The 22,464-nt window shown below is 42.1% G+C and overlaps 1 protein-coding gene and 1 long non-coding RNA gene across 3 annotated transcripts in view; one reads left to right on the forward strand and one right to left on the reverse strand.

The window, feature by feature from the left end:
* MINPP1 (multiple inositol-polyphosphate phosphatase 1) overlaps positions 1–3,762 on the reverse strand; it is a 47,163-nt gene extending 43,401 nt beyond the window's left edge. The window contains exon 1 of one of the 2 annotated variants that reach the window (XM_027049943.2): positions 2,996–3,761. In XM_027049943.2, coding sequence (XP_026905744.1) covers positions 2,996–3,632 — 637 coding nt within the window. In that variant the 5' untranslated portion in view covers positions 3,633–3,761. Of the gene's footprint in view, positions 1–2,995 lie in introns of both variants that reach the window. The other variant, XM_027049944.2, reaches the window with a different exon arrangement.
* LOC113596508 (uncharacterized) overlaps positions 2,504–22,464 on the forward strand; it is a 111,215-nt gene continuing 91,254 nt past the window's right edge. The window contains exons 1-3 of the long non-coding RNA XR_008292413.1: positions 2,504–2,620; positions 10,890–11,165; positions 13,523–13,847. This is a non-coding gene — a long non-coding RNA (uncharacterized LOC113596508). The remainder of the gene's footprint in view (positions 2,621–10,889; positions 11,166–13,522; positions 13,848–22,464) is intronic.

Genomic DNA, 22,464 nt, shown 5'->3' on the forward strand with positions numbered 1-22,464 from the left:
TTTCTCGATGAACGTGCCCAATGCTGTCACTTTCCAAAACATTCCGCTTTGGGCAAAAACTACTGACAACAGCACAAAATACAGGAACTGAGTTTCAGGTCTTCCATTTCACGGTGCTTCTAATTTTGGCTTATTTTATAATGAAAGTTCCCAAAGACCTTCTATTTAGGTCTTGGGAATTACATATTTCGCTGACTTGGCAGTGAATATGTATTGTAAAAGCATCTGCAATCATGCGTTAACTACCGGGTACCCTTTAAGTTTTTTCGGTCATATTCAAAACACATCCATTTCAGTCCTCATTTCTCCAACAATTTACCATGAAAAGAACACCAAAAATACTACTTCTGTCTACAAAATGAGAAAATGAATGAAGTTATTATTTTGCTTTGGATGTGGGTGTGAAAAAAATATATGGATGGATGTGTGTCTATCCATTTTCAGAAGATCCTGAAATGGATAATTTTGCCCACTTTAACTGCCAATTGGATTACAGTTCCAAAAACATCTTGACTTGGAAGTAAGGGACCTTTGTCATCTTTCTCTGTGGACTCAAAATATGGTTTCCCAAGTGGACCTGGATATTTCATCCTTGCTATTATCTCATTACGGCTGCTCTTTAAACAGAAAACAAACAAAAAAAGCTATTGTCCCGTTTCTGTAAGAATACAAAACCTAACTCAGTGGCTTCTCTCAAAAGCCTGGATGTACACAACAGGCAAAACAACGGTCTATGGATTATAATGATGTAGCTAGACAAAGAGTTCAATCTCTAAGAACTCATCTCAGGAGGTCCAGGAGCCCCTTTTTGGTATATACTGTATATATTGTGCTACACTGAAGTATGTTCTGCTTTTAACGTTCAGCTCACAGATTTGTGGGGCATCTTCACTCATGTTAATCATTAAAAAGCACAATTCAACAAGTGACTAAACACAAGTCAGCCGACGGTTACCCGCACAGCAGTAACAGGACGCAGGAATGACCTCCTGGAAATGGTTGAGCTTCGTTGAGAGAATGCTACTGGAGAAATGGCAAACCAGTCTACTCCTAATTTACTTTTCACTGGGGTTTAAAGCTAAACAATGTCTCACCTCATCTCTGACCTTAAAAGTGGCCAAGAAAACATGAACACGTGCCCATCTCTTTGGCACAAGCACGTTGTATTTTTCATCTTCATTCTTAAGTCACGGGACAAATGGAAGGCAGAATGCAGGGCATAATGGTTAGGAGCCCACGTGCTGAATCACATCTCCCGGGCCCATACCTAGCCATATGAAAGTAGGCTAATTATTTAGTGTTTCTGTGTCTCAATTTCCTCTTCTGTTACGTGGGGAGAAAATACTGCCAACCTCAGAGAGCTTTTATAAGGATTTAGTGAAATAAATGTTAGGCATGCCTGGCACATAGCCTACACCGTAGCTGGCCTTAAGAGTATGTGATTAGTATCTGTGACTATTAAAAATTTTCTGAGGGGGGAAAAAAGGCACCGGTTGGAGGGAGAAAAAGAAGACACTGATTCCTGGCCTGACTCTAGTCCTCAAACTCACCAAGGACAATCAACAAGGCATATTCTGGGGCCCAGCTTCTTCACCTGCGGAATAGACGGTCTCTCTTATTTTGCAAAAGAGTAAGTGATGGAATAAATTAGGAGAGAACTGAGCGCAACCGTGAATCACAGCTAAGGGATGGTACTCTACAGTACATACAAGAACAAAACAGAGAAAAAAGTGGTGAGGGAGCCTTGGGCGGGCTGAGGACAAAATGCAAGCTAGCACACCCCCCACATTCTGTCCCCTGCAGGTGGGATCTGTGTGATAGTCCTCAGGCTCTCCTGGTGACCAAGGACAAAGGACAGGAAAGGAAACAAATGGCTAAACTGATAGAGATCACAGTCATACGGGACAGGAGTCTCCATCAGTTTACAAATATCTTAGTAAATACAAGAAAAAATCTTATCGACAGCATAATCTCCAGAAACCTGTAGACTCAGTTTCCTGGAGCCCCAACACCCCCCTCCGTAGTGATGTGGGGAACAAAGGCAGAAGGAAATGGTAGGTAACATCAAATTTCTTTATAAACCTGCAGCCCATGGGCAAATACTGGAGACAAATACAGAGCAGAACATTACTCCAGAACCCCCTACTGCTAATGCCTTGCTAAAAGGAAACAACCTTAGCTAGACTGGAGTCCTCTGTAGCATCCAAGTCCCTCTGGAGGCCTCCCTTTTGACTTTATCTCCCCATCTCCGGAGTATAAAACCAGCCATTCTTCACAACCCCAGTGCAGCTCTTCCTGACCACCGGTCCTGTCCCCTGCTTTAGTAAAATCATCTTTTTGCACCAAAGACGTCTTCAAGAATTTTCTTGGCCGTAGGCTCTGGACGACCCCACCATCGCCCAAAACCTCATCAAAAGCACAGCAGTAAAGAAAGTTTGAGAATAGCTTCCTTATAGCAGGATGTGGGTCAAGAACCAGCACGTAAAAAGGAAAACAAAACAAAACAACCCAATAGTATCAGAAGCAAAGCCCGAGGAAGAAAAGTCCTAGGTTGTATTTACCAAGTGCGCGCGACTACACAACTATGGAACTAGCTGCCAGGGAGGGAGGAAAGGCGAAGGTGGGTGCTCAGAGGGTGCGCACTTCTATTAGGGAATGGTGGATCAAAGAGTGCCCCCCTCCGTCTCCTTTCTGGTAGAACGCCCCAACACCTACGGCTGTGTCCCGCCGACACCTGATCAAAGGACAAATGAATGTGTGCTGGAAGCCGGAGGTCGCTAAGTCTTGAAGGGGTGCTGGGTGGGGGGGGGGGCGGGCGAGGTGAGCGGAGTCCGAGGAGGGGCGGAGGCTCCGGGGCACAGAGGGAGGTGAGGGGAGCCCGGAGAGGAGCCGGGGCTCCGGAGACGGGGGGAGGTGAGGTGAGCCGGCGGCTGGGTAAGACACGGAGCGCGGAGGAACCCAGGCAGGGGGCCCCGCCCCGGGCCCGGGCTGTCACCTGCGACGTCGGGCGGCGGCAAGCCGGGGTGGTAGTGCTCCCACAGCCCCTGCAGGAAGGCGGCGCCGCTGTCCACGCAGCGGTGTTTGGAGCTGGTGACCAGCTGCAGGCGGCCGTAGTTCTCGAGGCTGAACAGGGCCGGGAAGAGAGAGGCCAGGCGCAGCGCCAGCTGTCGCATGTCCTGCCGTCCCTTCTCCACCAGCTGCCCGTCCATCCAGTCCGCGTACCACAGCGGCCAGTCGGCCAGCGCGGCGCCCAGGTCGCGGCCGCCGGCGGGGCCAGCGCGGCCGTCGCCGGACGGGCGGGCCTGCAGCAGGCCGTGCAGCTGCCGCAGTTTGCGGATCTGCTTGGCCGTGGGGTAGCGGGTGCCGTGGCGGATGAGGGCGACCAGCTGCACCGGCGTGCAGGCGTCCTCCAGCAGCTCGGGGTCCCTCCGCGGCGCCTCGGGGTCCGGCAGCAGCCCGGGGTTGGCATCCTCGTAGCGGGTCTTGGTGCCGAAGTAGGGGCTGAGCGCGGAGGCCGCGGGGTCGTCCGGCTCCAGGAGGGAGCAGCGCGAGAGCGACGAGAGCAGCGCCACAGCCAGGGCCGCGACCGGTGCCACGGAGACCTTGAGGAGGCGCGGGGGACCACGGAGCATGGTGCGGCGCGGCCCGCGAGGGGCGACGTGCGGGCCGGGGTCGCAACTTCCGGCTCCGGCGGGCAAGGGGCGGGTCCGGACGGCGCTTCCGGCCTGCGCCCCCAGGATTCGCCGCGCGGCGCGGGCGCGCGGGCGGGGGGCGCCGAGGGGCTCGGGACGCCTGTGGCTCCGGTGGCGCCGGGACGGCCGCTCGCGGAGCTTCGGAGACCTGTGGCTGAGGGGCAGCCGGCGTCGGCTTGGCCTCCGGCGTGGGCGAGCTTCCGCGTAGCAGGCGCCTCCCAGGCTGACTCGAGGGCGCCCCCGCTCTTTGAATTTCTACGGCGGGAATGCGTCGGGACTGAGCCCGAGTCTCCCTAGGCTGACTCGTGCCCCCGCCCCGCCCCGTTCATCCGCGTGTCTGAAAACGTCGTGTTTGAACCACCCACGGCCAGGGCACCTGAGGCGGTTGTTCAAATATGTAGCTCCCCGGGCCCCGCCCCGGCGTGCCTCCCGAAGTCCCAGGCTCTTCTCCGGTTGCAGTCTGAAAATAGCACACGGCGAGGCGCAAGGGGGACCCGAAAGGGGCTCTGTCCTACAGGAAGTCTAATTCCCGAGCCATTGGTGGTATTGGGACCTGGGCCAGAGGAGCTGACCTCAGCCAGACAGCACCCCGGGATTGTGCTCGTTGATACCAGAGGCTTACAGAGCAGAGACACAGCGATCGTCATCTCCTGGGCGCACTGAGTCACAGCCCAGCAGGTTGACTGCGTTACTAAGTGTGAGCTAACCTGCTATATGGAGCAAACTCTGCGCCCATGTAATTACATACTCCAGTCAGCGGCTGGGTTTGTTCATACGTTCTTGCTCAGAATCTTTGCTCCAAGAAAAAGGGAGAAATGATAAATCGGAACCACACTTTGGTTTCTCCACTTGAACACCATTTCGTGCGCTAGTTGGGAAAAGAATAAAGATTGAAGAAGTCCTACGGTGATGCGAATTGAAGGAAATTTGGATCCTGTTTTTGTAAGGTCGCTTTTCTTTCAAAGACGCTACTACTCTGCCCCTGGTAAGCCCGCGTCCGTCTTTACCTCTTTTCTCCTTGCGTAAGTGGCTCTCTGGTTCAGAGAGGTGTGCCTCTGAATGTTCGCCACTGAAGAAAATGGTGGAAAATCACCAATAGATTCTAACTTGGGACGCTGCAAATTTTAAGACATTCGTAGCAGGAAGTCATCTTCACATGGACAAGTGTTCTTTTTTTGTTAGGCCATTTTGTAGAACGTCTGAATATTTGTGGCCACTGATCAAGAACTTGACTCAAATTAACATTTGGTGAACCTTTTCTTTGCAGACTTCCTAACCCTTACTTTAAAAGCAAAAAAGTTTATTTACTTATTTTGAGAGCAAGGGGTGGGGAGCATGCGCGCAGGGAAGGGACAGAGAGAGAGAGAAAGAAAGAATCACAGGCAGGCTCCACACTGTCAGTGCAGAGCTGGGCTCAGGGCTCCACGTCACTAACGGTGAGATCATGACCTAAGCCAAAATCAGGAGTCAGATGCTTAATGGACTGAGCCATTCAGGCACCCCAACCTTGACATTTTATAGGCTAAAATGCTTGATAATACTTTTAAGTGCATTCAGCAAGCATTTATACCAGATGCATTTTGTTATATTTTGCTTAATATATGCGCCTAATAACGATTGCCTCCCATGACTGATGATCTGTATGTGTATGTAACCACATACAGAACCACTGGCACACATTCTTTTACACTAAATTTGTCCCCAGCTTGATTTTTTCCTTAAATTAAAAAAATTTTTTAAATGTTTATTTTTGAGACAGAGTGGGGGGGGGCGGGGGGCAAGGAGAGAGAGGGAGACGCAGAATATGGGGCAGGCTCCAGGCTCTGAGCTGTCAGCACAGATCCCGACGTGGGGCTTGAACTCATGAACCGTGAGATCATGATCTGAGCTGAAGTCAGAGGCTTACCCGACTGAGCCACCCAGGTGCCCCCGATTTTATTTTCCTTCTCATTCTCATTCTTCATCTGCTAGTGTTATGCCGATTTATATATTTGTTAAACCTATTCCCATCATTTTGATGTTATGACAAGGTAACAAATGATGAAATTAAGCAATGCCTTCATGGTTTTTGCTAGGAAAAAGCCAGAGATAGTATAAAGAGGACAATGAATATATATAGAAGCTTTAGATCCAGACTTCAAGCTCGGCCCAGCATTAACTGAGTGATCTTGGGAAGTAACTCAAGTCCTCTGAGCCTTAGTTTCCTTATTTGAAAATTAGGAATATTAGAACCTATATTGTGGGATTATTGTGCGAATCAGAGATGACATTTAAAATTCATATAAGAGGGTGCTATAAATAGTATTTTTATCATTAATAATGTTCACTGATATTATGTATTATTATTCCTGCACTAAGATGCAGAACTCTCTAACAATTACAATGTATCACCTTACTTTTGAACATTAAAGTGAATGACTTTCAAAAGACATGCATCAAAGATCATTTCATAATTTTCTAATAATAATCTCATCTTACTTAAAATGGGTTTCTTATTCTTAAAGCAGTGAGTAGCTTTTGAGAAGTTTTTTTTTTTTGGCATTCTTTTTTTTTTTTTACATCCAAGTTAGTTAGCATCTAGTGCAACAATGATTTCAGGAGGAGATTCCTTAGTGCCCCTTACCCATTTAGCCCATCCCCCCCACACACCCCCTCCAGTAACCTTCTGTTTGTTCTCCATATTTAAGAATCTCTTCTATTTTGTCCCCTTCCCTGTTTTTATATTATTTTTGTTTCCCTTCCCTTATGTTCATCTGTTTTGTTTCTTAAACTCCTCATATGAGTGAAGTCATATGATTTTTGTCTTTCTCTGACTAATTTCGCTTAGCATAATACCCTCTAGTTCCATCTACGTAGTTGCGAATGGCAAGATTTCATTCTTTTTGATTGCCGAGTAATACTCCATTATGTGTGTGTGTGTGTGTGTGTGTGTGTGTGTGTGTGTGTGTGTGTATACACACACATATATATATATATCACATCTTCTTTATCCATGCATCCATCGATGGACATTTGGGCTCTTTCCATACTTTGGCTATTGTCGATAGTGCTGCTATAAACATGGGGGTGCATGTGTCCCTTTGAAACAGCACACCTGTATCCCGTAGATAAATGCCTAGTAGTGCAATTTCTGGGTTGTAGGGTAGTTAGACTTTTAGTTTTTTGAGGAACCTCCATACTGTTTTCCAGAGTGGCTGCACCAGCCTGTGTTCCCATCAACAATGCAAAAGAGATCCTCTTTCTCTGCATCCTCGCCAACATCTGTTGTTGCCTGAGTTGTTAATGTGAGCCATTCTGACAGGTGTGGTATCTCATTGTGGTTTGAATTTGTATTTCCCAGATGATGAACGATGTTGAGCATCTTTTCATGCATCTGTTAGCCATCTGGATGTCTTCTTTGGAGAAGTGTCTCTTCATGTCTTTTGCCCATTTCTTCACTGGATTATTTGTTTTTTGGGTGTTGAATTTGATAAGTTCTTTATAGATTTTGGATACTAACCCTTTATCTGATATGTCATTTGCAAATATCTTCTCCCATTCTGTCGGTTGCCTTTTAGTTTTGCTGATTGTTTTCTCTGTGCAGAAGCTTTTTATCTTGATGAGGTCCCAATAGTTCATTTTTTGCCTTTGTTTCCCTTGCCTCTGGAGACGTGTTGAGTAAGAAGTTGCTGCGGCCAAGATCAAAGAGGTTTTTGCCTGCTTTCTCCTCGAGGATTTTGATGGTTTCCTGTCTTACATTTAGGTCTTTCATCCACTTTGAGTTTATTTTTGTGTATGGTGTAAGAAAGTGGTCCAGGTTCATTTTTTGCCTGTCACTGTTCAGTTTTCCCAGCACTACTTGCTGAAGAGACTGTCTTTATTCCACTGACTTTTTCCTGCTTTGTCAAAGATTAGTTGGCCATACGCTTGTGGGTCCATTTCTGGGTTCTCTATTTTGTTCCATTGATCTGAGCGTCTGTTTTTGTGCCAGTACCATACTGTCTTGATGATTACAGCTTTGTAGTATAGCTTGCAGTCTGGGATTGTGATGCCTCCTGCTTTAGTTTTCTTTTTCAAGATTGCTTTGGCTATTTGAGGTCTTTTCTGGTTCCATACAAATTTTAGGATTATTTGTTCTAGCTCTCTGAAGAATGCTGGTGTTACTTTGATAGGGATTGCATTGAATATGTAGATTGCTTTGGGTGGTATCTACATTTTAACAATATTTGTTCTTCCTATCCAGGAGCATGGAATCTTTTTCCATTTTTTGTGTGTCTTCTTCAGTTTCTTTCATAAGCTTTCTCTAGTTTTCAGTGTTTAGATTTTTCACCTCTTTGGTTATATTTATTCCTAGGTATTTTATGGTTTTTGGTGCATTGTAAATGGGATCGATTCCTTGATTTCTCTTTCTGTTGCTTCATTGTTGGTGTGTAGGAATGCAACTGATTTCTGTGCGTTGATTTTATATCCTGCAACTTTGCTGAATTTATGAATCAGTTCTAGCAGTTTTGGGGTGGAATCTTTTGGGTTTTCCATATAGAGTATCATGTCATCTGTGAAGAGTAAAAGTTTGACCTCCTCCTGGCCGATTTGGATGCCTTTTATTTCTTTGTGTTGTCTGATTGCAGAGGCAAAGACTTCCGATACTATGTTGAATAACAGTGGCGAGAGTGGACATCCGTGTCTTGTTCCTGACCTTAGGGGGAAAGCTCTCAGTTTTTCCCCATTGAGGATGATATTAGCGTTGGGTCTTTCTTATATGGCTTTTATGATCTCGAGGTATGATCCTTCTATCCCTACTTTCTTGAGGGTTTTTATCAAGAAGGGATGTTGTATTTTGTCTACATCTACTGAGAGACTCATGTGATTCTTGTCCTTTCTTTTATTGATGTGATGAATCACGTTAATTGTTTTGCGGATATTGAACCAGCCCTGCATCCCAGGTATAAATCCCACTTGGTCGTGGTGAATAATTTTTTTTTAATGTATCGTTGGATCCGGTTGGCTAATATCTTGTTGAGGATTTTTGCCTCCATGTTCATCAGGGAAGTCGGTCTGTAGTTCTCCTTTTTAGTGGGGTCTCTGTCTGGTTTTGGCATCAAGGTAATGCTGGCTTCATAGAAAGAGTTTGGAAGTTTTCCTTCCGTTTCTATTTTTTGGAACAGCTTCAAGAGAATAGGTGTTAACTCTTCCTTAAATGTTTGGTAGAATTCCCCTGGAAATCCATCTGGCCCTGGACTCTTGGGGAGACTTTGATTACTAATTCTATTTCTTTACTGGTTATGGGTCTGTTCAGATTTTCTATTTCTTCTGTTTCAGTTTTGGTAGTGTATATGTATGGAGTTTGTCCATTTCTTCCAGATTGTCCATTTTATTGGCATATAATTTCTCATAATATTCTATTATTGTTTAGGCAACAGGCCCTGCTCATCGTTTCGTGTTTGTATGTTGGCTGCCCTTTGAGATAGTTGCCACCCGTACTCAGCTAGTACCCAGGAGTTTGCATGGTATAAAACGTGGCTGCCCCTTGGCAAAGACCGTGGATGGGTTGCCTTCTCTCCTATGGCGTTGTGAGCATGATAGCAATGTATTTGGCAAATCTACCATAACACAAGAAGTTCAATGGAAAATTAATGGTTTGGGTTCCTTGAAGAGGTGACAGAGCATGGAACCAAGAGCACAGAGAACTTGATTTGGACTGAAACAAGAGGAGACCTTATTTTCCAAGAGAAGATTGGAGGGATGGACACATAGGTTGATAAATTTTCTTGGTTTGGCAGGAGGGAATTGATGGATTTCAAGCTGATGGCCTCAGTTTCCTCAATGACTTAGGACGCAAGACTAAAGAGATGGGACAGTAGGATTTAGGTCTTCAGAATATGGAAATGGCTTGGATTTACAACTGAGAGGAATGGGAAACACAGAAAGTTAGGTGGTCAGCTCTGGGAATCCAACAGAGCATAGAAGACTTGAATTGCTTGCGGTAGTGCAATTTTATCCAGAAGTGGACGTTGCCTGTTGTGTCTCCCAGAGTGGAAAAGAAAAAAGTTCAATTCTGTTGTTCTACATTATTCTAATTTGTCTTAAGCAGAACTTTTCTGGGACATCTGGATGACTCAGTGGGTTAAGTATCTGACTCTTGATTGCAGCTCAGGTCACGATCTCACAGTTCATGAGTTCGTTCAGGAGTTTGAGCCCCACATCAGGCTCTGCGCTGACAGCATGGAGCCTGCTTGGGGTTCTCTTTCTCCCTTTCTGTCTGTTCTTCCCCACTCTCTCAATCTCTTTCTCTCTCAAAATAAATACATAAACTTAAAAAAATGTAGAACTTTTCTAATCCATCCATTATATTAAAGAATACGGTATTTTTCCCAGATTATTCATAGGATTTCTAAAATAGTCATTCCACTTTTAAGATTGCATGATGTCAAATATAGTATTTTAAGTTACATCTATAATGCTTTTAAAAAAGGTTCCTAAAGAAGATGGCTTTCTGATGCAGAAACAATAAAGAAAGGAAAAGGGCAAATACTATGGGGGCGAGGGTAGACTGTGTAAGCATAGAAAGTATCGATTAAAAAAATGGTTTCTGGGGGCGCCTGGGTGGCTCAGTCAGTTAAGCGACTGACTCTTGGTTATGGCTCAGGTCCTGATCTCAGGGTTCATGAGTTAAAACCTGCATCAGGCTCTGTGCTGACAGTGTGGAGCCTGCTTGGTATTCTCTCCCTCTCTCTGCCCCTCCTCCATTTGTGCTGTCTCTTCCACTCTCAAAATAAATAAATAAACTTAAAAAAAATTTAAACCGTGGTTTCTGAAATTAGGCTTTCTGGTTTTCAAATTCCAGCTGCATCACTTAATATCTGTGAGATCTGGAGCAAGTTAAACTGTTGCCTCAACTGAGGATAATATCTATATCATAGGGTTGTTGATAGGATTAAATGAAGCAGTTTACATAAAGATGTGCTATAGTTCCTGGCCCCAAATCAGTATGTAATGTTTACTGAGCACAATTAAGATGTTTCTTATTGTCGCTTTTCCTTTAGCCAAGTAAACTGACAATGGCCAGCTTGTCATAGATCTTTGTGATCTCACAACTACATTAAGCAACTAACTTCGTGCCTGTGCCAAGAAAGCTTTAACTCTAGTATCTTACTGCCCTGCTGTTTCACTTTTCCTTTCCTGGTCATTGATTTAGTGCTTATTTGTTTTTTATTGCAGTAGAAACAGCCAAGAGAAGAAGGGACCATATGTATGGATGGGGCTGGTACGATCCATGCTTCAATAGCAGTCCCTTCAACCTTGCTTGAATGTGGAGGTTCGATAGACCACCAGACTCCAGAGATAAACTACCTTGGCTTGAAGGGAATGCTATCATCACTGATAGCTGACCACTATGTTGTTCGCCAGCATATGAAAGCTACGCTGAATTGTTTAACAACGTTGTGTTTCAACTGATGAGTAGAAAACTTCACTGAACCATGCACAATAATAGAGGTGACCTTCTATTTTACATTCTCTATTATACCTTGCTATGGGAGTTATTTTGCAGTGACAAATGTTCCCGTCTAGTGTCTTGACACATCTTAAGATTTTGATATTGGAAATTCTTCCTTCCCATCGAATGTTGGTTCTATATCCATTGAACTATTTTAAGTGTTTAAATTGCCAGTATTCTTTTTGTGCTTTGCTATTCACTTTCTGGTCCTGGTCTACAAGGATTTTCCTGTACATGCCAGTACTGTTGTTCAGAGACATCATTTCCTTGAGAAGTCCCCTCCAAAATGTCTTGTTATCCCATCACAAAGATGAATAATGTGTTCTAAATCCTGGTAAAAATTTCTCCTCTTCCTTGTGTTTTTCAAGAACAAGCATAGACAACGGCAATAATTTAAACATCTTATTTTTCCCCGAAATGTTAGCTTTCCAAAATGGGAAGATCTCTTTGAGTGATTAGATCTTTAAGATAATTGGTTAGCTGACTTTAAAGCCATCGTTATTTCCTTATTCCCAAGAACAGAGAACTTTCAGAGAAAAGTTTATTAGTTCTTATTTAATACATTAATAAGTCTCACGTTGTCTCACTGGCCCACACATGAACCAATCTTTTCAGGTTTTGTCACTGTTTTCTTGTAACATAAACCCGTATTTCTTGGGTTGGGTTGCTTTGCCTATACTGTGTATCAGTAGGTGTTTCTAAGCTAGGAAAGCAGTGTAGGCATCTATGAACTCACATACTTGGTGGCAGCATTTTTAGTAAACAGGATAACTGCTCCAACTGAAGCAACCATTATGGTTCGATAAACAACACCCGTCATTCCCCCGCCTTTTTTGTCTTATATCTTGCACTGCCTTGTCTGATTCTGTACTCTAGGAGATAAAGCAGTTACTGCTAAATCATTCATTAGTTAATACCTTAGATGCAAGAGCCATGGTGAAAACTTGGTTGATCCTCAGATATTCATGCCTTGCATTAAGTAGACTGTCAGCAATTATTTGTTAAAAGGGTGTAAGTATGAATGAATAAATGACATAGAGCAGACAGTATGGGAAGGTGAAATGTGGTAATAATATTGCTTTGTATTTATGCAATGTAATTACCTTCCCAGCTATCCATGACATTGTGGATGTGGAAATCAAAACAAAGGTTAGGTGCCTTGTCTAAAGTCATCTCATCTAACTAGTACTTAGTAGAACCAGTTCTGGAATGTTTCAGTGGAAAGAGCCATCTTTGTGTTTCTTTTCCTGACACCTACCCCATTCCTTACAAATGAACAGTGACCTCAAAAAGTGTCATTTGTAGCTGGGGCTAAAAGTATAAATATTGCGTATAATGCTATAATAGTTACTATTAGTAAACCACTCAACATTTTTTGTTGGAATCAACGTGTGTACGTATTCACCTTCAAGGAAGGTCACTCTGTCCCCACTTAAGGGAAGAGTCCTGATTGGTTTAAACCAATCCTGGTAACTATGTTGTTCTTGCCAGTTTTGGTTTAATAAAGAGCATGTCAGGCACCTGGGTGGCTTAGTCATTAGGTATCCGAATCTGACTTCAGCTCAGATCATGATCTCACGGTTTGTGAGTCTGAGTCCCTCATGGAGGTGATCTCGAGCCATGCTTTGGGTGAGCTTATGCCCACTTCAGGTGAACCCTGCTTCTCTCTCCCTCCCTCTCTCTCTTTGCCTCTCATAGGATTCTGTCTTTCTCTCTCCCTCTTTCTCTCTGCCCCTCACTCACTTTTGCCCTCTCTCTCTCTCTCTTTAGAAAAAAAAAAAAAAAGAACATGTCATCAATTCTAGGCACTGAGATATGAAGGACCATCTACTGAGCAGTTTCTGAGAAAGTTGTTTTGGTTCTAAAAAAGACGAGTGATGGGACAATAAACACTCAACACTTTATAGGACCAGTGGATTGGAGATCCTAATGACTCAAAGGAGTATTGCAGTTGGCACAGTTCAATATTCTGGAAGGAAAGGAGATGGTATTCAGTGAATGAAATGCCTAAAATGGATATTTCAAAGATGGTGGAGTACTTCTTATTGATTAAATGAGACAGTTTAGAATATAAGATTAAGAAAACTTAGCCAAGGCAAGTAATAGAATACAATTCTTTTAGAATTAAGGGGATACAAGCAAAGAAACAAAAAACAGGCCAAGAAATCCTGACTCAAACTTTTTCCTCCGGTTCCAAATTTCTGTTCCTGCAGGATTTAAGCCCCAGTAGATCCTCACCTTCTAAAAGTCTATGCACTTCCCCTCTATGCACCTCAACCCCCCAGCTCACTCAACAACTATTCCATGAAACTTATTTAAAAAAATTTATTTTACACCAACATTTTGTTTTTGATAGATTGGACTGATGGTTCGCAAAGACGAAAGAGATGGACAGCACAGAGATGCCAATAATTTTAAATATAATCTTAAAAAAAACTTCATTCTTAAAGTGAGTGAGAACAGTATACATAAGGAAGAGGCAACTGCCCTGGTCATTGTCACACCCAGATGTGATGATGGGACCTGCCGCGGGCATCTTGCAAGCAGACAGGAGCCAGCTTGCAGACAAGACCAACACAGCAAGATGACACGGCCGAATGTGGACCTGAGTCCTTCGTGATACTGTGGAGCTGATCAAGTAACCCAGGAGTGTGCTTACCGTGGGCTTCCTGGCGTCTAAGGTAATACCCATCTTTGCTGTTTAAACTACCCTTTGTCTCATTATTCTCCGCAGAAAGTCTCCTAATAGGTATAAGTGCCCATTAAGCCTCATTAGCCCCTTAGGTTAAACGTCCTGTTGTGCCTTTCTTGATCTTGCTGAAGTCACCTCTTGAGAATAAAAGCTAATCCCAGATGGTGACTTTCTGATCCCAGCTCCTTAGACCGAGGTCTCTCACTCAGAATGATCATGGTTTAGGAAGCATGAGAAGCACAGGGAAGAAGAGGAGGTGTGTGGGCGGTGACGGTAATCTGGGTCAGACAAGGTGAAGTGTGAAGGCTAAGCAGGAGATACAATTGAACCTCAGAGAGAAGGCAACTCTCCCAAGCACAGCCCTAGAAAGCCAGTCCTAGGGACTTATGAGCCACATCTCTGGGGAGAGTGGTGGAATCCACGTTACCGTACTGGCATCACTTAGATCCATGCTTTTCCCTCAAGGGGAGGAATCGTTGTTCATAGGATATCAGAGGACTCTTGTCATGCTTGCCTTCTTCAGAACCAGACCCAGTTATAAGGTGTTTCATGATGACATCATAGTCTAAAAATGAGAGGCTTGGTTTCAGTTTTTCCTGTAAATACCCAAGAGGCTCATGGCATTGGTCTCTCTCAGCTTGACACAAGTCTTAAGCGAATGGCCTTAACGTCCAGTCTGGGGCTGTTCTCTCCCGTGACCTTAATTAAGCCTTTTTTGAACATCTTCATAAAGACATAGTAATATTCTATTTGTTATATGAGAGCTGTTCATGTGGATTAAGCAGTAAATCTAACAAATAGGCTATTCTTTCTCTGATGGCACAGAGGTATTTATTTATTTTTATGTTTTAGGCATTTAAGGAAAAAATTAATTCCTGGATATGTTAAATTGAGTTTGAGGGAAAAAGTAATAATAATAAGGATTAGAGCAGAAATAAATAGAGAATGCAAAAACAATAGAATCAATGAAACCAAAAACTGTTTCTTTGGAAAGATGAACAAATTGACAAACCTTTAGTTAGATTAAGAAAGTAAAAAAAGAATACTTAAACTACTAAAATCAGAAGTGAAAGAGGAGATATTACTACTGACTACGGCAATAAAAAAACAGCATAAGAGAATACTAGGAATAGCTGTATACCAAATAAATTGTATATCCTGGAGGAAGTGGACAAATGCCTAGAAACACTCAAACTACCAAAACTGGCTCAAGAAGAAATAGAAAATCGGAAAAGACCTTTAATAAGAAGATTAGATCAACAATCAAAAATCTCCCAACAAAAAACCAAAACCAAAAGCAAAACAGAACAAAAAAGTCTCCCAACAAAGAAAGGCCTATTAAATGAAAAGAAGAGGAAAAAATACTTCTCAATTCCTTCCTTGAGGCTGGCATTACCCTGATATCAAAGTCTGACAAGACACTACAAGAAAAGAAAACTACAGACCACTATCCTTTACAAATATAGACACCAAAATCCTCAACAGATGCTAGCAAATGAAATTCAGCAGCATATAAGAAGGATTATACACCACGGCCAAGGGGGGATTTAGGCAATAGTGGTTCAGCATACAAAATCAATCACTACATTAATAGAATGAAGGTTGGGGAGAGCCACATGGTCATCTCAATTGATGTGGAAAAAGCACTTGAGGCACCTGGTTGGTTCAGTCAGTTGAGCGTCTGACTTGAGCTCGGGTCATGATCTCACAGTTTTGGGTTCCAGCCCTGCATGGGGCTCTGTGCTGACAGCTCAGAACCTGGAGCCTGCTTCCGATTCTGTGTCTCCCTCTCTCTCTGCCCCTTCCCCACTCATGCTGTCTCTCTCTCTCTCTCTCTCTCATTCTCTCTCTCTCTCTCTCTCTCTCAAATAAAAATGTTAAAAGAAAAAGCACTTGATAACATCCAACATCCCTTCATGATACAAATATTCAATAAACTAGGAATAGAAGAGAACCTTCTCAGCATGATGAAGGCTGTATATAAAAAACCTACAGCTAACATCATACCCAATGGGAAAGGATAGAAAGCTTTTCCTGTAATCCTGGGAACAAGACAAGAATGCCTGTTTTTGCCACTTCTGTTCAACATAGTGTTGGCAGTTCCAGAGCAATTAGACAAGAAAAAAGAAATAAAGTACACCCAAATTGGAAAGGAAGAAGAAAAACTGCCTATATCACAGATTACATAAATGTAGAAAACATTAAGAATTCATGCAAATATGCATACATACTCCCCCACATACTCCTTTTAGAGCTAATTAATGAATTCAGCAAAATTGAAGGCTACAAAATGACACAAAAATCAACTGAATTTTTATATACTAGCAATGAAAAATCTGAAAAGGAAATTAAGACAATTCCATTTGCAATAACATCCAAAAGAATAAAATACTTAGGAATAAATTTAACCAATGAGAGGCACAAAACTTCTATACTGAAAACTATAAAACATTGCTTAAAGAATTAGAGAAACCGATGGAGTTAAGATTGCAAAGCAGCATGGAGCCTTTAAGTTTGTCTTATTCCTGAAACTCAGCTAGATCACCACCAAATCACTTTGAACACATAGGAAATTGATCTGAGGATTAAAACAGCAGTCTGCATAATGTGAGCCACAGAACTCGGTACGTACACAGTGTGGAGAGGTAAACTGAGGGAGGCAGAAGTCATGGAACATAGGGAGCTATTTTCACAGAGAGAGAAAGAGAAAGGGAGAGAGTGAGGCGTATGGAGATCATGCAAGAAAAGCACCGTCCCCCCTCCAAAAGTAGCTGGAGAGAAAGAGTGAAAACACTCACAGGGGACTGAACAAGAAATCTATTCCAAAACCACTGATGGGAAGAAAGGAGAGAGTTTCCATACCACCAGGATTCTACAAACAGTGGAACACAGAGTCTGAAGTTTTGAAGCTCAGTGCCTGGTGCTGTTCTAGTGAGGAAGTAGGGTGAATCCCCAGGAGCAGGCAGCAGGGTCTAAGAGGTCCACATGCCACACAGGAGAAGTGGTTCCCCTGCTAGGAGGGCATTTGGTAGAGGCCCTATGGCCTCCCCACAGGCAAAGGTTCTAGCGGACCCTGGAGAGCACCCACGTTTGCTGGTATTGGGACAAAGACACCAGAGTGTGGTGAAACCTGGTGCTGGCTGTGTATTGTGGTTTGCCATAATCTCTGCCACTGCAGGATCCCACAAATGTTTTCTGGGGCAAGCTTGCACCGGCCATTGCTCAGTGATACCCTCCCCCAGAGAGTTGGGGGTCCAACCCACAGGATCTGAAGTGTGGGGTTTTGAAACACAACCCGATCTGAGACAAAACTCTGGAGGGAAGTGCTCCCTGGCAGGAGGATGGCTTGAACATAGAAAGGGTAGAGGCGGGAGTGGATGAAAGCCTGAGACAAAGGAGGGATGTGTGATTGTGGGTCGATGAGACCACAAAGTTCCTGTGCCAGAGGCAGGGGAACCGGGTGAAGCCATTTCCACCTTTCCAGTGCATGCACATACATGCCACACTGATTCCACCCCAGTAAGCTAAGCAGTGCCACCCAGTGGAGAACAGAGCCGTTACACCAAATTGCGCCCAACTGCACCCTCCAAGCACATCCCACACAAGACCAGCACAAATCATTCCACCTGCTTAGTATGCAGACTATAGAGGGCTTCATAGTGTCAGTTTTAGGGGAAACTGGATGTAACTTCATTTGGGTTTCATTCTGTTTGCTGGTTAGCTTACTTGTTTCCTTTGCTTTTGTTTTTGCTTAAATTGTTTTCTTCTTTCTTTCTCTTTCTTGAATATAGAAAGAAAATTTTGTTTTCATTTTTTAATTTTATTTTTTAAGTTTTTTATTATATTTCATTTTCTTTATTTTATTTTATTCTGTTTTATTATATACATTTTAAAAAATTTCTTACCCTTTTTTTTCCTTTCCTTTCCCTTTTTACTCTGTTCTATCAAACTTCTTTCAACAAGCAGACTAAACCACATCTAGGATCTAGCCTCCTTTATTTGATTTTTTGGGTTTTTTTAATTTAAAATTTTCATTTTATTAATGTTTTTATTCCCCTCAAATGACAAAATGAAGGAATTCACTCCAAAAGAAAGAACAGGAAGAAATGACAGACAGGGACTTAACACAGACATACGTAAGATGTTTGAACTAGAACTTAAAACCATGATAATAAGAATACTAGCTGGGGTTGAAAAAAAGCAAAGAAGACACCAGAGAATCCCTTTCGGCGGAGATAAAAATAAAACCTAGATAGGCAGAAATTAAAAAGGCTATAATCAAGATGCAATCTCAAATGTATGCCATGATGGCAAAGATGGATGAAGCAGAGCAGGGAATCAGCGATATAGAAGATAAAATTATGGAAAATAATGAAGCAGAAAAAAAACAAAGGCAAAGGATCACAATACAAGACTTAGAGAACTCAGTGACTTATTAAAAAGGAATAACATCTGAATCAAAGGAGTCCCAGAAGATGAAGAGAAATAAAAGGGGACAGAAGGTTTATGTGAGCAAAGTATAGCAGAAAACTTCCCTAATCTGTGGAAGGACACAGACATCAAGATCCAAGAAGCACAGAGAACTCCCATTAGATTCAATAAAAACCAAACATCACCAATGCATATCATAGTCAAATTCACAAAATACACAGACAAGGAAAGAATGATGAAAGCAGCAAGGGGGGGAAACGTCCTTAATGTATAAGGGAAGACCGATCAGGTTTGCAGCAGACCTATCCACAGAAACTTGGCAGGCCGGAAAGGAGTGGCAGGACATATTCAACGTGCTGAATTAGAAAAATATGCAGCCAAGAATTCTTTATCCAGCAAGGCTGTCATTCAAAATAGAAGGAGAGAAAAAGAGTTTCCCAGGCAAACAAAACTAAAGGAGTTTGTGACCACTAAACCGGCCCTGTGAGAAATTTTAAGGGGGACTTTTTGAGTAGAGAAAAGATAAAACAAAATGAGAAAGAGCAATAGCAACAAAGTCTGGAAAGGACCAGAGAACACCACCAGAAACACCCAACTCTACAGGCAACACAGTGGCACTAAGTTCATATCTTTCAGTACTCACCCTAAATGTCAGTGGACTTAAATGTTCCAATCAAAAGACATAGAGCATCAGAATGGATAAAAAATCAAGTACCATCTACATGCTGCTTACAAGAGACTCATTTTAGACCTAGGGACACCTGCAGATTGAAAGTAAGGGGATGGAGAACCATCTATCATGACAATGGTTGTCAAAGAAAAGCTGGAGTAGCCATACTTATATCAGACAAACTAGATTTTAAAATAAAGATTGTAACAATAAATGAAGAAGGGCATTATATCATAATTAAGGTGTCTATCCACCAAGAAGATGTAACAATTGTAAGTATTTATGCCACCAATGTGGGAGCACACAAATATATAAACCAATTAAACACAAACATAAAGAAAGTCATTGATGATAATACCATAATAGTAGGGGACTTTAAGACATCACTTACAACAGTGGACAGATCATCGAAGCAGAAAATCAACAAGGAAACATTCTCTTTGAATGACATGCTGAATTGGATGGACTTAACAGATATGTTCAGAATGTTTCATCCTAAAGCACCAAGTACACATTCTTCTTAAGTGTACATGAAACATTCTCCAGAACAGATCACAAAATGGGTCACAAATCAGCTCCAATATGTACAAAAAGATCGAGATCATATCTTGCATATTTTCAGACCACAACCCAGAAATGGACCCACAAACATATTGGCAAACTAATCTTTCATAAAGCAGAAAATAATATCCAATGGAAAAAAGACAGTCTCTTCAGCAGATGGTGTTGGGAAAACTGGACAGCAATATACAGAAGAATGAACCTGGAACACTTTTTACACCATACACAAAAATAAGCTCCAAATGGATGATAGACCTAAATTGGAGACAGGAAACCATAAAAATCCTAGATGAGAAAACAGGCAACAACCTCTTTGACCTCAGCCGCAGCAACTTCTTACTTGACATGTCTCCAGAGGCAAGAGAAAAATAAGTTAGAGGCAAAAGCAAAAAATAAACTATTGGGACCCATCGAGATAAAAACTTCAGCACAGTGAAGGAAACAACCGACAAGAATGGGAGAAGGCAGCTGACAGAATGGGAGAATATGTTTGCAAATAACATATCAGATAAAGGGTTAGTATCCAAAATCAATAAGGAACTTATCAAACTCAACACCAAAAAACCCAAATAATCCAGTGAAGAAATGGGCAAAAGACATGAATAGACACTTTTCCAAAGAAAAATCCAGATGGCCAACAGACACATGAAAATATGCTCAACATCACTCATCATCAGGGAAATACAAATCAAAACCACAACGAGATACCACCTCATACCTGTCAGAATGGCTAAAGTTAACTCAGGCAACAACAGGTGTAGGCAAAGATGTGGAGAAAGAGGAACCCTTTTGCACTGTTGGTGGGCATGCAAACTGGTGCAGCCACTCTGGAAAATAATATGGAGGTTCCTCAAAAAGTTAAAAATGGAACTATGCTACAACCCAGCAATTGCACTTCTAGGTATTTATCCAAGAGATACAGGAATGCTGTTTTGAAGGGACACATGCACCCCAATGTTTACAGCAGCACTATTGACAACAGCCAAAGTATGGAAAGAGCCCAAATGTCCATCAATAGATCAGTGGATAAAGAGTATGTGGTATATATGCACAATGGGATATTACTTGGTGGTCAGCAAGAATGAAATCCCTTCATTTGCAACAACATGAATGGAACTAGAGTGTATTATGCTAAGCAAAATAAGTCAGAGAAAGACAAATATATGATTTCACTCATATGTGGAACTTAAGAAACAAAATAGATGAACATAGGTGAAGGGAAACAAAAATATGATAAAAACAGAGACAAACCATGAGAAACTCTTAAATGCAGAGAACAAACTGAGGATTGCTAGTGGGGTGTTGGGTGGGGGGATGGTCTGAATGGGCGATGGACATTGAGGAGGGCACTTGTTGGGATGAGCACTGGGTGTTGTACGTAAGTGATGAATCATTAAATTCTAATCCTGAAATCATTATTACATTGTATGTTAACTAACTTGGATTTAAATTTTACAAAAATAATAAAGTAAAAAAAAAAAACTAGAGAAACCTAAATAAATGGAAAGGCATCATGTGTTCATAGATTTGGAAGACTTAGTATTGTTAAGATGACAATATTACCCAGAGTGATATGCATATTTGGTGCAATCACTATCAAAGTCCCAACAATGCTTTTGCAGAAATGGAGAAGCCCGTCCTAAATTCTGGGTCAAGGGACCCGGAATAGCCAAAACAATCTGAAAAAGAACAGAGTTATAGCACTCACACTTCCTAGTATCAATACTTACTACAAAGCTATCATACTCCAAACCATACTCCAAACTCCAGACCCTGGCGTAAGGAAGACATACAAACCAATGGACTCGAGAGAACTGAGAACTCAGAAATAACCCTCAAATCTATGATCAATTGATTTTCGGGAAAGTAGCTAAGACCATTCAGTGAGGAAAGGACAGTCCTTTACCAAATGGTGCTGGGGTATCCACATTCAAAACTATGAAGTTGGACCCTTTCTTTGCACCATGTACAAATATGAACTCAAAATGGATCAAAGACCTAAATTTAAAAGCTATAAAATTTAAAAATTAAACACTATAAAACTCTTAGAGAAAAAACATAGGAAAAAGTCTTTATGAACTGAGGTTTGGCAATGGTTTCTTAAATATGAAACCAAAATTACAAGTGACAAAGAATAAATAATTTGGACTTCATCAAAATTAAAAACTGTTGTACAAAAAGAGGACCTTTAAGAGAATAAAAAGACAACCCATTGAATGGGAGAAAATACTTGCTAAACCTAACCCTAAGGGACAAATATCCAAAATATGTAGAGAATCCTTTAACTCAACAAGAATACAAAGGACTTAATTTTTTAAATGGGCAAAGGACTTGCATAGACAGTTCCCTCCCAAAAGATATACAAATGGCCAATAAGCATGTGAAAAGATGCAAATCAAAACCACAATGAGATATCACTTCACACCTATTAGAATGGCTAAAATTAACACAAACTAGGGTTGGTTAAAATGTGGAGAAAGTAGAGCTCTAGTCCATCACTTGTGGGTGTGGGGAAATAGGTTTGAGAATTCCTTATACTTACATAAATGTGTTAAGGAAGTTTAGGGCAGAAAGTCACTGCCACAAGGTGAAAGTGCCCGAGGTTACCTAGCGAGATATTGTAATGAAATCATGAGTAACCTGTTATATCACCTGCAGGAAATTACTTTCCATCTGATGCCAATATACTATTGTGCTTTGATCACAAACTCCTCTTGCCCCCCAGATCCTTTGCTTCTTACACACACCAAGTTAATGATTACTGTCTGATTGTTTTTCTGAACGTTCACCACGTGTGTAAGGTCTTGTTTTCTTCACATTCACCACATGGGTAATATCTTGAGAGCCCAATAAATACAGAGATGAAACCCCTGTTCAGGGCTCTTGTTTCCTCCTGGACATTAGCCTCTCGTATTCAATTCTGCATCTATTCTCTTGATGGACA

Source organism: Acinonyx jubatus, chromosome D2 (genome assembly GCF_027475565.1).
Source record: "Acinonyx jubatus isolate Ajub_Pintada_27869175 chromosome D2, VMU_Ajub_asm_v1.0, whole genome shotgun sequence".
NCBI lineage: Eukaryota > Metazoa > Chordata > Mammalia > Carnivora > Felidae > Acinonyx > Acinonyx jubatus.